Source organism: Suillus bovinus, assembly GCF_016758785.1.
Source record: "Suillus bovinus strain UH-Sbo-P2 chromosome Unknown EDB93scaffold_35, whole genome shotgun sequence".
Taxonomy (NCBI): Eukaryota; Fungi; Basidiomycota; class Agaricomycetes; order Boletales; family Suillaceae; genus Suillus; species Suillus bovinus.
Window position 1 is genome coordinate 211496 of NW_024542091.1, and position 14375 is coordinate 225870.

At 44.7% G+C, this 14375-nt stretch overlaps 6 protein-coding genes across 6 annotated transcripts; 5 read left to right on the forward strand and 1 right to left on the reverse strand.

The window, feature by feature from the left end:
- Window positions 1-328: 328 nt before the first annotated feature.
- EDB93DRAFT_1241120 (uncharacterized protein) lies at window positions 329-3728 on the forward strand (the record flags this gene model as incomplete). Its single annotated transcript, XM_041451837.1, has 16 exons — window positions 329-527; window positions 624-918; window positions 951-954; window positions 1004-1222; window positions 1277-1456; window positions 1512-1580; window positions 1615-1709; window positions 1765-1972; window positions 2030-2190; window positions 2242-2338; window positions 2397-2576; window positions 2641-2822; window positions 2913-3168; window positions 3285-3432; window positions 3463-3586; window positions 3614-3728. The coding sequence occupies 16 exons, from the start codon at window positions 329-331 to the stop codon at window positions 3726-3728; spliced, it is 2532 nt and encodes an 843-aa protein (XP_041306793.1).
- A 1070-nt stretch (window positions 3729-4798) lies between these two features.
- On the forward strand, window positions 4799-6532 carry EDB93DRAFT_1251330 (uncharacterized protein; the record flags this gene model as incomplete). Its single annotated transcript, XM_041453140.1, has 7 exons — window positions 4799-4954; window positions 5017-5251; window positions 5304-5387; window positions 5448-5598; window positions 5654-5693; window positions 5755-5883; window positions 5936-6532. The coding sequence occupies 7 exons, from the start codon at window positions 4799-4801 to the stop codon at window positions 6530-6532; spliced, it is 1392 nt and encodes a 463-aa protein (XP_041306794.1).
- A 1735-nt stretch (window positions 6533-8267) lies between these two features.
- Window positions 8268-9423, forward strand: EDB93DRAFT_1251331 (uncharacterized protein; the record flags this gene model as incomplete). The annotated part of the gene is made up of 8 exons (XM_041453141.1): window positions 8268-8304; window positions 8360-8421; window positions 8468-8547; window positions 8595-8619; window positions 8672-8725; window positions 8778-8965; window positions 9025-9119; window positions 9173-9423. 8 exons carry the CDS (start codon window positions 8268-8270, stop codon window positions 9421-9423), a joined length of 792 nt encoding a protein of 263 aa, XP_041306795.1.
- A 311-nt stretch (window positions 9424-9734) lies between these two features.
- EDB93DRAFT_1329054 (uncharacterized protein) lies at window positions 9735-10810 on the forward strand. The gene is made up of 4 exons (XM_041455133.1): window positions 9735-9846; window positions 9903-9991; window positions 10046-10180; window positions 10233-10810. Exons 1-4 carry the CDS (start codon window positions 9778-9780, stop codon window positions 10558-10560), a joined length of 621 nt encoding a protein of 206 aa, XP_041306796.1. The 5' UTR covers window positions 9735-9777; the 3' UTR covers window positions 10561-10810.
- A 135-nt stretch (window positions 10811-10945) lies between these two features.
- On the reverse strand, window positions 10946-12204 carry EDB93DRAFT_1151170 (uncharacterized protein). Its single transcript, XM_041449705.1, has 7 exons — window positions 11892-12204; window positions 11733-11839; window positions 11621-11683; window positions 11514-11559; window positions 11469-11472; window positions 11347-11400; window positions 10946-11292 (listed from the first exon to the last, which is right to left on the reverse strand). Exons 1-7 carry the CDS (start codon window positions 11912-11914, stop codon window positions 11203-11205), a joined length of 387 nt encoding a protein of 128 aa, XP_041306797.1. The 5' UTR covers window positions 11915-12204; the 3' UTR covers window positions 10946-11202.
- Window positions 12205-13320: 1116 nt separating this feature from the next.
- Window positions 13321-14264, forward strand: EDB93DRAFT_1087132 (uncharacterized protein; the record flags this gene model as incomplete). Its single annotated transcript, XM_041446023.1, has 5 exons — window positions 13321-13499; window positions 13559-13595; window positions 13657-13770; window positions 13821-13976; window positions 14016-14264. 5 exons carry the CDS (start codon window positions 13321-13323, stop codon window positions 14262-14264), a joined length of 735 nt encoding a protein of 244 aa, XP_041306798.1.
- Between the last annotated feature and the right edge of the window lie 111 nt (window positions 14265-14375).

Sequence of the window (14375 nt, forward strand, 5' to 3'; positions counted from 1 at the left end):
TAGTGTGACTGTCACATCAAATAGGTTTGATTTGTTGTGGGGTGGGATGCGTGATAAAGTTACGGTCATAACTCTACAGTAGATTAAACTCGTCATTGTTGTTTCTCATTTGAGTTGGTTGAATAAATCAGTAAGTATTATGCCTTAAGGCTGCTTCCAGTACTCATGAATTAAAATATTAATACAGGGACCAACATGGCAGAGGTGGCCCAATGCGACCTCTGTAGTAAATCTTTCAAGCTGCGTGGTTTCAAGACACATCGCACCGCCTGTGCAAAATGTGCAAGGGACTTTGAGGAGGACCGGAATCACATTGTGAACACTTATCATGGACCTTCAGGTGTGTTCATTCTCATTCAGTCTTAATAAGATCCCTGGACATATTAATGTACACTCAATAGTAAATATACCAATCGATGCACACCATGGAGCCAACGAGTCGAATCAGCCTGAGGCAGAGAGTTCGAATGTGCACATTTCAGATGAGCCAGTCACAGATGTTGACCAGTGGATGGATCTTGAGGAAGGTGAGTAAAAAAAGACCATCCTTATCTTCGACGTTATAACTAGCCGCCATTTGATAGATATTTATCGCATACCTTCATCACATGAACCATCTGTAGATGGCTCAGAACATCGACACAATGTTGACGACATTCGGACCGAGTATCACCCTAACTCTGGAATCCCAGCACAGACACGAACATTCTCGACATTTCAGCGCGACCTTTTGCAAGACCCACCAACTCCTGATGTGCAACCTTGGGTGCCATTTCAATGTCAGCTGGACTTTGAGGTAGCTGAACTTGCTCATGAAGCCACTCTCAGCCAGCCTCGAATTAAGCGGCTAATCGACCTTTTGCATTGCTCGAAGCAGGAACCTTTCAGCCTGTGCAACTACAAAGATATTCAGAACATGTAGAGTGCTATTTCCCATCATCTAACACCAGTAAGGTCATCTCTATTTTTCATTTTAACTTGTCTGACAAGTGTGTTTTGATAGTTTCAAAAGCAAACAATTCGAGTGCCTTACGATGGAGTTGATCAAGAATTCACTCTCTACTACTGGGACTTATGGGACTGGGTGTGCGACCTTCTTCGCGATCCTTATCTTGGCCCTCAATTTACCTTTGACGCTCAACACCTGTCAAAGTTTGACGGTAATACATTTGTGAGATTTATTGATGAGCCTTGGACTGTGGATACTTTTTGGGAGGCTCAGGTATGTGTTGAGCAGTGCACCATTAGCTGAAGCGACTCAGTGTAATACATTCAGTTGGCTATACCTAGCCATGCAAAGCCTCTCACATTCATCCTCTATGCAGATAAGACAAAGTTGTCTTCCTTTGGTCGTGAAAAAGGCTACCCTGTGATTGCCCGTATTGCAAACCTCCCCGCATCCATCCAAAATGGTGAAGGCATTGGTGGCAGTCGAGTTGTCACCTGGCTCCCCATTGTATTGTGATTCTATCTCATCTCATTTTTGTTTAACTAACATTGATTTTTTTAAGGTCAAAGATGATCCCTCAAGGTCGGGAAAACAGAAATTTGCGGATTTCAAAAGCTGCAGTTTGGCACAAGTCCTTCAAGCAAATACTCAAGTGTCTTAGATAGAAGAGGAAATGTGGTGGATGGGTGGAGTGTTGGGATGAACTTCAATGCCTTATGTTCCCTATCATTCCGATCTTGTCTGTGGACTACGAGGAACAGTGTGTACAGTCTGGAGTGTCATCTATCATCGTTGCTAACATGTAATGTCTGCAGATGCATTATGTCCCTGATCCATGGAGTCATGGGCAAATTTCCATGTCCAATTTGTTTGGTTCCGTTCACTGAGTTACATAACCTGTTGGAGACCTGGCCACTTCGCACACATCACAATTCTGTTTGCTTGCTCAGGAAGGCAAGAAGGAAGTACACCAAGGCAAAGCAAGAGAAGAAGCTGAAGTCTCAGTCATTGAGAGATGTCGAAGTAAATATTATTTGAATCCCATATTTCTGGAATCAAGTTCACAGCATAACTCAACAGAACTCTCTCAATCTATCAAAGCTTCTGGACATCTTTCATGCCCTTTGTTTTGACCGCCTACATACTCACCATGAAGGACTGTGGGGAAAACACTTGTGGATCAAGCTGCAAAAATGTGTCAATGAAGTTGGTAGACACCCTGCGACTAAAATTGATGAAGGGTCTGTTTTTTTTTTGTTTCATCGTAGACATCTATTATAAGCATTCCTCAGGTTTGTGGCAGTGCCAAGGTGGAGGAATCTCAACCACTTCAAGGAGGTCATGGGAGTTAGCTTCGCTGATGGGACAAAGCAAGAAGACATATTAAAGGTGATCGACTCGGACACTCTTGAGATCTCAATTCTAATTGATGTCCCTTTACATGTAGTTGATTCTGTTTGTTGCCCATGACGTACTCAATCCCGAAACACACAAGTCTGGATATCTGCTCCTTCAATGTATTCAAGCCCATTTAGATGTAGACATGTTCACAGCTCTTGAGGTTCATACCACACAGACCCTTGCTGCTGGTCGAGCCGCTCTTGACGAGTTTTCAAGACTCATGGATGTAAGTTGTGCTTCACTGACATGCTAGCGCTGTCTGAATCAAACAGCTGATGGATCCTCCATAGAAATATATTTCCGAGTCTGAATGTGAATCAAAGAGTTGGGATTTTCCGAAATATCACTTGGGTGTTCACCTTTTTGATGATATCAAGGCCAAAGGCATTACTCGGAATTTCAATACCAAACCAAATGAGAAAGCGCATAGACCTTTGAAAAATCTTACCAGCTCTGAACAAATTTCAAACAAGTAGCAGACCAGGTCGGGCATCTTCTACTGCGTCTGAACTTGCATTGATTACTGTGAATACTAATAGATCTTACGTGCGGACCATTGGAGCCTTGTATCTGCATGGATTCACTATCGCATCAACAACCTTGATGCCTATAATGCAAGGAAAGAAGCGAGTGATCTTGATGATTCAGATTCCGATGACGAAGTTCTGAACGCGCCTGGATCAGAGTCCAGCTTTCATATCAAGCTTGGTTCATGTCAGCGTGCATCGTCGATACATGCCATTCAGCAAGCACACCTTGAAGACCCAGCATTTCATCAGTTTCATACCAAACTTAACTGCTTTCTTAACATGATACCTGTCATTGCACGAAATGGACATGTTGCACTTGAATTGAGTGCCAATATAGTGAGATTTTTGTTCATATTGATAAGCCAGCTACAGCGCTAATACTTTGATTTGTGCCACACATGCAGGTAACAGAATTCCGGTACTTGAAAGCAAACTTCGAGTCGATGGTTGATTTTCGGACATCGACAGACTACCTCCGCTATTCCCCGATGTTTCACAATGCCCCAAGATATGACTCTGTCATCATCAGGACTCAAGATGGGATGATCTTTGGTCGCTTGATATTCATATTCACGTGCTTAGTTGAAGGCACAAGTCACCCCATGGCTCTTATTCAATCTTGTGATGCCCCCATTCAAAATCAACCTTTGAAGGACAGGCTCCTGGGTTTATGGCAAGTTAGAGTTCAACCTCAGCATAAGAGTGAGTTTATTTTCACTGAATCAATTATCAGGGGGGCACTGTTGCTTGAGGATCGCTCTCAGCCTGGTGACTTCCTTGTTGTCGATTCAATCAACACTGATATGTTCCTTTGCATGAAACTTCACAAAGACTCCCATGTATACTAATTACGCCAGTGTTATCTTAATCACTCTCTTATGTCATCATATACTTGACAATTCATGTGCATGATCTCGCATTGCAAGGTTATGGTTAGTTCTAGTAAGACCTCCTGCTTCCTAACATACCAGGTGTGCTAAAGATTCAGACGCTGATGAGCAATTAAACTATCAGGTGAGTGCTCCATTCATGAGTATGGGTAACTGTCTGGTGAGTTTTACTCTATTCACGATTATGGACTGGAAAGCTCACTCACCTGCTTCTTGTAGTACCAGGTGCATTAGAGAAGCTCATAAGCACTCCATTCATGATTATGGACTAGAAAGCTCACTTACCTGCTTCTTATAGTACCAGGTGCATTGGAGAAGCTCATGAGCACTCCATTCATGATTATGGGCAACAGTCTGGTGAGTGCTCTATTCATGATTATGGACTGAAAAGCTTACTTACCTACTTCTAATAGTACCAGGTGCATTGGAGAAGCTCATAAGTGCTCCATTCATGATTATGGGTAACCGTCTGGTGAGTACTCTGTTTATGATTATGGGCTGACAAGCTTACTTACCTACTTCTGATAGTACCAGGTGCATTGGAGAAGCTCATAAGTGTTCTGTTCATGATTATGGGTGACCATCTGGTGAGTACTGTATTTATGATCATGGACTGGAAAGCTTGCTTACCTACTTCTGATAGTACCAGGTGTGTTGGAGAAGCTCAAGAGCGCTCTGTTCATGATTATATTAGGTCTAGGACGAAAAATTTGATCCCACGGAACCAATTCACCTGTCTGTGCTCCACCTGTGCTTGTCCGAAGGTGACCAATCTGCTTGTTATATTACATAGTCCACGTCAAGTCAACTGCTGGCAACTGCAAGGTGATTGGTCAATTACCATCACACTTGCCTCATGACCCATGTAATCAAGCACTTGAGTAAGTCCTGGCCGCTTCAGAGTTTGGATCGCAATATATTGACCCTCACACAATTCAATCCTCTGTCGACCATTCCTCTGCGTCTTCCCTCAGCTTGATCCACATCAACATTACAGTCGAAATTCCATCAGTGTCCTCTTATTCAAGATGAATGTGGCATATAGTCATCGGTCCGATGATTCAGACTCTGAAATTGCAGCATCGCAACATCATGTTTCTGATCCTTCTATTTCTAATCCTCACCCTGCAGCAGGTACAACGAGTCATTGTACATCTGCTCATGACGGATCTCACATTAGTACAGTGAGTTAGATATATTGGTACAGCTGTCATTTTTGAGCGACTCATTCAGATCTTTTCAATAGACTTTGAAGGACACTCAACTTCAATTGCAAGCCATCAAGCAGTGCAATCAACTCTTGGAAGAAAAGAATGCAATCTTGGAGGTGAACAAACCTTCTCGCAAAGCCTCCAAGGCACCCTCCCAGCTTCTAGTGTTTGACAAGGAAGTGAAGATGTTCACTAAGAAGTATGGCATCATGTACGAGATGTACCCACCCAGCGCCGAGCTACTAAAGAAGACTCTTCCCTCAACTCCTGGTTTGCTGTTTGACCGACCAGGCTCGCTATGCAAACTCAGCTGCAGAAGCAGACACATTATTGTCCAAGCTACATAGTGTGCTCCCAGATCACCTGCACCATCTTGTGCCCTTAAATCATTTCCATAAGACTGCACGTATGTATATCATTGATTGACTTCAATATTTACTAATCTACATTGTCCAGCTACAACAAGCACTTGAAGCAGGTCAGTCTTCCAAACTCATCAAGTTGCGACGAGTTGCTGGTCGCATTTTTGGGCTAAGCTCTGATTACTTCGTCACGTCTTCAAAGCAAGACACCATCGACGAGCTTTGTAGGTTGCTAGGCACTACACCCAGAAGCCTGTACCTACCCACTATTTCTTCCCATTCTCTTTCCAAATGCCATCATCGATACTAGCAATTCAACTGTATTCAGTAACTGGAAGCCCTTGGCTCAGGTATGTTGCCATTTCCTCGTTTGTATACAGCTTATTGACAAAAACTATGTCTTTTGAACAGATCCTGAAAGCATTTTTAATGGGCGAAGCATCCCTTATGTCTGTCAAGAAGGGTGGGCCACCCAGGGACTTTCAGAATTGGGGAGTATCTGCCATAATGCCTGGAGCAATTGCGTGGAGTGCTACAATTGTAAGTGGTTTATTTTATCACTCCTGTCATTGCTAAGTACTCTTTATCCCAGGCTATTTTTCTTTTATCGCCAGATACAGTATTCTCTCAAGACGGCCATGGCAAAAGCTCAGGGATTCAGTATAAAAATCTATTCTACAGCTTCAAGAAGATTCTGGTGTGTTGTTGGGATGCTCCATATCTCATGAAGATTAGACAACACATTGAGGGACATGTCTTTGGAGCTGCGAAGCTGCCCATTGATGCACCCGATGGGGAAGACTTTACTGCACAGATTGCGCTTGCAATGGCTGGCTTGCAATCTAACGATGTTGACCATGATTTGGATTCTACCCCTGTGGGTGACCTTGCTCAGGGTACTGACATCACCCAGTCCGCTCTGAATTCACCACTATCAACTCCAAGGTTATCCACGCAGACCATGCCTTCTGAAATATTACCTTCCGATGGTTCCAGTGCTCCTCCGATGCCACTGCCTGCTCCTGCAATCACCAATCAGATTCAGAACTCGCTTGTTACTGATGGTGACACAGAGCTTGATGAAGGGGTTACTCAAACCGTAGATGCAGAGGGTCATACTCAAGGATGGAAGAAAAAGAAGGCTGTGGCTAATCAAATCTCTCGCAAGTCTGTCCATCAGAAGAAATGATATTCAATTGCTTCGCAAGATGTATTAGTTAGTTGTTGTATCATGTTCTACTTATTACATTGTCCAGTCAGACGCATTGCAATCGATTACATCAGCATTGCATAACTTGTTTGCTTTTTCACTCTGTTGCCTGAACCAGACTGTCACTTAATATTAATACAACATCACCAGCACCATGCGCAAATGCCTAATGCATGCCAGCAAGTGCTGACGTGGCACGAACACTTGCAGACGACACCAGGATGCCAAAGGTGACAAAAGAATGAGAGGCGGCACTCATTCTCGCTTGCTCGCAGTGCATGTAGACTCAATGACTCTGGATGGGGAGTCGCAGTGAGTGAGTCTGTCGATCCTTGGTCGAGCAATAGCCATGCTGATCCAAGTCATCGCCCACTGTTCGCAGGATGTGAGTGTGTCGATCCTCATTTGACCAACAGCCATGCTGATCCAAGTCGTTGCCCACCATTTGCAGGATGTGAGTGTGTCGATCCTTGTTCGAGCAATAGCCATGCTGATCCAAGTCATTGCCCACCATTCGCAGAGAGTGAGTGTGTTAATCCTCATTCGAGCAACAGCCATGCTGATCCAAGTCGTTGCCCACTGTTCGCAGAGAGTGAGTGTGTTGATCCTCATTCGAGCAACAGCCATGCTGATCCAAGTTATTCCCACCATTTGCAGCATGTCGATCCTATAGAATTTTTGGCAGCAGGTAGCACGGTGAATTTGTTGCAAACGCGTAAGGTATACAAAAATATCGCTACTGTATGTAATCACAGCGAAATAAAGTTTAAGCCACAATTGGCTCGTTCCGAGTCGAAACTTGATAAGGAAATCTAAATAATCTAAATCCAACAGATCCTCCATCGAGCTCGAGCCATGCTGATCAAAGTCATTGCCCACCGTTCACAGTGTCTTGGTGAGTTTATCCTTACTTGCGATCATTTTTTTCATATTTTGACATGCCCCTCAGGCTGCTGGCTCAATTTTCAATTGACTACTACTGGCACAGGTTTCACCCTGAATCCTGGTTGCACAGCGACCTCATAACATATTACTGCTGATCTAGACATTTGACTACAGCTTGTTTCGAGTACTAATAGAATAATATTGTATTGATAGTAGCAGTCCAATGATACAATTTATGAACACTGCCAGTTGTGAATAAGTTACAATCTTCTCGCAATCACATTTGGAGTATTGCAACAAGTCTCATGGGACTTGCAAATGCAATTTTAATGATTATTGTAGCAGATATTATAATGAGCTCCGCGACGTTCGAATAAGCTCCAAACGGGGAGTGCAAAGGTATCGCGCTATTCATTAAAATTTCTATTGCCAGCACAAATCGAATTATAATAATAATAATAATTTTATTGTAATATGACTCTCTTATTACATCAGGATTAAAATAGTGCGGCCGAATTTGTCTATTTCAATCCATTATGATGGCTTAAAATGGATTTTCGAATTTTCCGACATGGTCCAAACCGAATATAGAGTCTGCTGAAGTGCGGATTGGCAAATTTAATTCGCCAATCGAACGCGAAGCCGCAGGAAAGAGCTTGCGACAGACTTTTTCTCCACCCATGTGAGTACTCGACCACAACACATCTCGCCTCAGTCGCTTCAATTTTTTTTGGCTTTAGAGTGCTTTCTCGTGGGGATATATTTTCCTTACATATACAGTACAAGAAATGGACGAGGATCAAGCATAAAGACATCCCTTTCAACCCAGATGACATGTTCCTGCACGTCTGCAAGTGAAGGACAAGGTGAAACGATAATAATCGCACCTCCCCACTCACGAGCTCAACCTCACATGTGTAGAATACATCGTATTGCATAAAAAATTCACTATCATCGTCGACCTTGCTGGGAATGCATCCAAAGTAAGGTTCCACGGCTGGCATTGAGCCCGTCTAACTCGTGGATTAGCACTCTGAGCAGCCTGTCTCTTCTGATAACAACCTTGAGCTTCCTCCTACCACTTCCGAAATATTTCAGAAGTGTCCTCGGTGAGTCAGGACTATCATAAAACGTTCTTGAGGTTGATACTCCCAAGGTTCCGAATTCTGGTAATAGGCAAGGTATCTGGCGTTCTCCGATCTCAGACCAGTGTTAAGGACATGCTTTTTATAGTCTGGCGTTGGCAAGTCATCACTGATCAGCTATGCATTCGGAGTGGAAAAAGAGGTGAGCTAAACACGACGGCTTCAACGAGCACAGCTTCTCATACCGTCAATAGATCGTTGCGCACAATAAGCCTGGCGAAGCCAACATTGACAAGGAGCTCATCTCACTGCGGAACGAAAGGTTTGTTCTTCACGATAGCAGAGGTTTCGAATCAGGAGAAGAAGGCAACCTTAAAATAGTCCGAGATTTCATTGACCGTCGGAGGAACATCTCCCAAGAACATCAGTTGCATGCCATCTGGTAGGAATTCTATCTCGGCCATCCAATTATGGTTGTGGTTGACTGACAATACATGGAAGGCTTTGCTTCGAAATTCCCCGTGCAGGTGCACGTTTGCTAGAAACGGGAACGGAGGAATTCCTGAAATCGAAAATCAATGGACAGCTGGGAAACGGTAAGTGAATCGATCACTATCTCTGCTAAGTTAGAGCTCGCACTTTGTCAAAGTTCCCGTCATCGTCGTCTTTACTAAGTACGACAAGCTCATCGCCCGAATGAAGCGAATTCTATATCAAAACTCTCTCGATGAATTGAGCGATGAAGCCATCAAGGAACTCGCCAAGAAGAAGGCAGACGCCCAGCTGCAGGATACCTGCATTGGACCACTAAAGCAATTTGCAGGGCTTGATTTTCCCCACGCTACGATATCTAGTGTGAACCAATCCTTTGACAAGTTCATGCGTGCTTCTGAAGTGTAATGTCACAGCCAAAGAAGAGTATAAGGAGACGCTCGCCCTGCCTCATCCAAATAACTGAAAACTGTGTCGGTCAGCACTCCGCATCCGAGGCCACGGCGATCAATCAGCTCTCTGCAACCGAGGCGGTGATGACCTCCATCGCTCAGCGAGTACATCCTAGGCTGAAAATACAGGCATCAATTGAGTGAGTCTTGCATGCTTCATTCTTATCTCATGACTTAAGTAGTGTCAGTGTTGGCAAAAAAAAGTCTGTCCCAGTTTCGCATTCATGATTACTAAATACAATCTAAATCTTCATCTTTTGCAGGATATTGGAAAGCGCTTGCGTCATGCCCAACGTTCAAGAGCCGCAAGATGTGGGATTGTCTATATGTGCTTCACACTGACATCGTCAATGTGTGGAACTTCTATGACCCTCATCATGTAACGGTGATCATATTTACTGTCGTCGCGTCCGCCCTAATGTGATTTGTGCATAGTACTTGCACAGTCAAGAGTTCAGGAAATTGATGATGAAAATCGTTGATAAGATACAAGTCGGGAATACAGCTGATCCCAACAAAACCATGTAGGTTGTTCTTCTACATGACAGATATATATTTATCTCATTGAATGTTTACAGGGTTGTTGGATTATCCATGGTGGGCACCATTGCGGGCATCATGTCCGCCCTGGCGGGACCTGCGGCTCCCATTGTAGTACCAATCGCAGCGGGCGCCGTACTCGCTGTGTGGGTTTACGAAGTATATCAGATATCGTATGCATCATTATTTTTTATATGTGAAAGGATCTCAACACTGCCTTGTTAGACATGCGGCCCTTCAGCGCTTCATGACCTACATCATCCACTTAACGCTTGTGTTACAGACACTTTTTATAGTGTCAGAAAGTCGGGAACTCACTCGTAGGGCCATCAAGCTCGCGGTCCAATCCTACGTCGACTCCCCGATGAGCGGAGAAGTTGTTACTCGGATTCAGGAATATGATGAGCAATTGACCGTGCTGGAACGCGCGGATCGCAATACCTTGAATAAAATCATTGAGGTGATGCAATTGTATAGCATCGATCCGGTAGAAATGTCCACACTTTGGGAAAAGATTCCTTCTGTGGATTCGTTGCCGAACGAACCATGGTGAATCGAGAAGTCGTAGTGCTCGATTGTTTCTTTCGTGGATGGATTTGAGCGTAGGGAGTGTCTGCGGGCTAACACGATTGCAGATCGTGCTCGCTTGTACTATGTAACTGGATTTATTAATGCTGATCATAACACTGTAACCTATGATACACTGTTCTATTAACATCATGCACTTACTGCTAGATTTGACCCGAGCCGTCCAACTTGTGCTGCACCTTTATGATACAAGGTAATGCGGGAATGGAGTTATGGAGTGTACTGGTGATTCAATATCTTGAACAACTCAAATTGACTCGAAAAATCCAATTTCACAGACCTACCATAGGTTGTCACTGCCGCCTCAGGTAACTAAGCAGCATGTGACAGTTACATGCTGCTTGGTTGCCTGAGGCGGCGAATATAATCCTTTGAAATATCAGAGACATCAACGCGATAACAACTTGCTATCACAAGGAGCACAATCCAGCATGGGAGATAGCTCGTCATAAAGGTTACGATTAAAGATGAAAGATGACTTCCTTAGAAGAAACGTTCGAATAGCTGAGCCGATTTAGATGGACGAGAAGATGCAACGATGCCATGCTTTGAAATTAAAATACTGGGGTAATGCTTGGTCTTGCATTTCCAGAGGGTACCACAACCCCTAGAAGAAACAGACTTGTACGATGGTAACAGTAGCAGCTGCTAATAAGCCCATTAAAGCAAGAGAACCACTAGCAGAACCTGCCGCACGCTATTGTAATTCAATGTCAACGTGAAATCTTTGTTTTTCTGTAGGGTAGCTTGCCTTTTCTGGCACACCCGTGGAGTACCCAATGGTGTAAGCGATACGAGCGAGCACCTAGAAAAAACTCGTCGCAGCAGCGAGGTAAGGATACTTCAGTCCAGTTATGAGAGTGCTGCAAATACACGTCTGTCGAATGGTTCCTTAAGTCAGACGGTAGATTGGCTCACGAAATCATAATTAACGGGATATTCTCGAGAGTGTTTTGATGGCAACCTGAATCCCGAAGATTGAATCAATACAATGTATTGGGTCGGTATCGAAGGTAAAGACATACGCTGGACACAGTTATACCGAAGAGCAGCTGGATTTTCTTTTAGTTGAGCGTTCTCCGCGTACACTAGACCGAGTTGAGTAAGAAACCGAGCGAAAGTTAAGGGAAGGCTGACGTTGAGGATAAGGAATGCCCGCTGCCCTCCTAGCAGGGCCGATACGTATGATTTGCCATATGATGACCCAGGAAGCCGACAGCAACGAGGCAGCCACATATTGGTAACTGAGTAAACTATCAGTGCACAGCAGATTCAGATGTTCATGCTTGGGCTTACCCGTCCGGTAGAACTAGAGTCATGGTGTTCCGTGTGAGAGGGTCAAATGAGTTACAAGAGCGTTGGTTCGTGTCGAATGAGGTTCAGACTGGTGTGCTGAAGTCGGATTTATAAATTGTGAAGCTGTTGGCTGCTGCCTGCGGCGATTGCGGACTGCGGCAGTATCACCGATCATCCCATGGTCTCGAGCGACAGCGTGGTTACCCGGGCGAGCATTGAATTACTCATTCCCCGCTCCCTGGGAATAGTCAGGGTGCAGCTTGAAGGATTTCTAAGTCTCCTGGAGGACAACTTCAAGGAAGGTGTTCAGGACGACGGGAATCTTTGGATAATCAGGTACACTTGAATGCTCACGTAAGGCTTCCCACGCATTATGATTGACACTGCAGATTTTTACATTGACTCATGTCCGAATCTCTCATTGTGCATACGGTGAGCCGCCTGCCGCACGGCATTTGCAATCATTTTGCAATACATGCTTGGGCTCCAGCCGTGTAGCACGGTGATTCAATATTCCTCGCTGTTCAATATTCGAAGAATAGTGGAAGTTTTGCCAGCGAATCAATTTCAGGTTCAACTTTCAATGACAACTGCCAAAGTTCATTGGACTCGATTACTGGACTAGTACTGGAGCCCACTGGCAGCCGCAGTGATTCAGCTCGACAATCAGACTAGGCACTCCGAGAGTCCCTTCAATTGAATGAGTTGCGCTTATTACTATCGCACTCTGCCTATGGCGATAACCACTCTCAATTCCGAGTTGGTTCAAGTCGACAAAACCGGCTCACGACTACCAAGTACTTTTGCCGAAGACGGAATCTATTTATTGGATGTGCGGACATCCTGTAATGTGACTTCTTTCGGTTTCGTTCTATCCGAACAGAGCTGTATACAACCTCTTCCTGATGGTGCTCGTGCTTTTCCGACGGTCATCAGCAGGTGCAGCAGTGAATCCAAAAAGTTTCTAACTGCATTCAAGGATTGATGCTAGCACTCCTCGTGCTCGACCTGTGAACGGATCTCTTTGCTCATGGTCAATTGTACACGGCATCGTCGATGGTAAAAACGCGAAGCTACTCGCTATATCTATCTTCTGAGACAAACGAAGGACAAAACTATGCTTATATTGTATTTCCTGAGCTGCTACTATAACTAAAATATATCGTCGAAGAGCAGACCAAAGGGTGTCATTGTAGGGTATAATACGTAGCCATGACCAAAGCCATTTCAACTTTTTTGGTTAATTGAAGCTCGTTTCACTTTCCTTCTCCTTCTAATTATTCTTTCCCCGTCGTTGTGTCACTTCCACAACTTTATACCCTCAAACTATACCGCCAGTCGCTCCTTTGTTCATACGCTCCTTAGCTATACTCCCAAAATAACAATTCTAGCCACCTTACGGTCTTCCCGAGTCGGTCTATAATTCCTGATGCTTGTGTCCTCGGTCATCATCCTTGTTTCTGCGATCCTTCCTTTCACCTTTGGCGGCACCCATAGTCATAACCAACGTGGACGCCATCAAGAATTAGTCCAGCGTGCGCGAGGCGACGTGGGCATCCACAAACGCTCTTTCGACAACGCACGTTTCACCTTTTATGATGTTGGCTTGTGAGTGGACTTAAACTGAAGAATCGCTTGTTGAGCTATGTAGCTAATTTGGATCCAAGGGGTGCTTGTGGGCAGCACAGCTCTCCCGACGATTTCGTACGTCTCGGCCATGGTGATTACTTGGTATAGTGTTTTCGACACTCACCTTTATGACAAGGTCGCCGCCCTCAACACCGCTCAATATGGGGAAGGTTATCCGGGTCCGCAATGCTTCAAGACCATTACCATTTTGTATGGGGGCAAAACCGCCCAGGCCACCATTATCGACAAAGTGAGCTCGAGACGTGCTATTCTCGTTTTTATTGATGCATTCTTGTCCAGTGTATGGGGTGCCCGTACGGCGGGCTTGACTTCTCTACGAGTCTTTTCGATCATTTCGCTCCTGAAAGTGGTGGCGTTCTTTACGGATCATGGTGGTTCAATGATGGCGTTAGCGGACGGGCACTATCCACGAGCTCCATATGGACGCCTACGCCGGTTCCTCGGGCTTATTTGTCCACGCCTATTTACACACAGTCGGGCTATGCTGCTGACACAAACACCACTACCTCCACCCTATCTACATCCGAAACCAGCATTACATCTACAAGCGAAACCCCTACTACTTCTCTGACCGACACTAGTACCACATCTACAAGCGAAACCCCTACCACCTCCCTGACTGACACTAGTACCACGTCCACAACCGAAACCCCGACCACTTCTCTGACCGACACTAGTACCACATCTACGTATTCTTCCTCGACGACTTCACTTCACGGTTGACTGCTCACATGACGGTACGTGTGTAGCGACCGTTCCCCAAGTATACGAAAGCTCCTATGGAAATTCCTATCTCAAGGTCACACGAGCCGGACCCCGTAATATATCTCATTT

Excerpts from the sequence above, each read along its gene's own strand:
- EDB93DRAFT_1151170 (XM_041449705.1), bottom strand. The coding sequence starts at position 11,914 with ATGACTCTAGTTCTACCGGACGG. Across the intron at positions 11,840-11,891 it reads ACTCTAGTTCTACCGGACGG|TTACCAATATGTGGCTGCCT; the intron begins GTAAGCCCAAGC and ends TAGTTTACTCAG. Across the intron at positions 11,293-11,346 it reads CCACGGGTGTGCCAGAAAAG|CGTGCGGCAGGTTCTGCTAG; the intron begins GCAAGCTACCCT and ends GAATTACAATAG.
- EDB93DRAFT_1329054 (XM_041455133.1), top strand. The coding sequence starts at position 9,778 with ATGTGGGATTGTCTATATGTGCTTCACACTGACATCGTCAATGTGTGG. Across the intron at positions 9,847-9,902 it reads ACTTCTATGACCCTCATCAT|TACTTGCACAGTCAAGAGTT; the intron begins GTAACGGTGATC and ends ATTTGTGCATAG. Across the intron at positions 10,181-10,232 it reads TACGAAGTATATCAGATATC|ACATGCGGCCCTTCAGCGCT; the intron begins GTATGCATCATT and ends CTGCCTTGTTAG.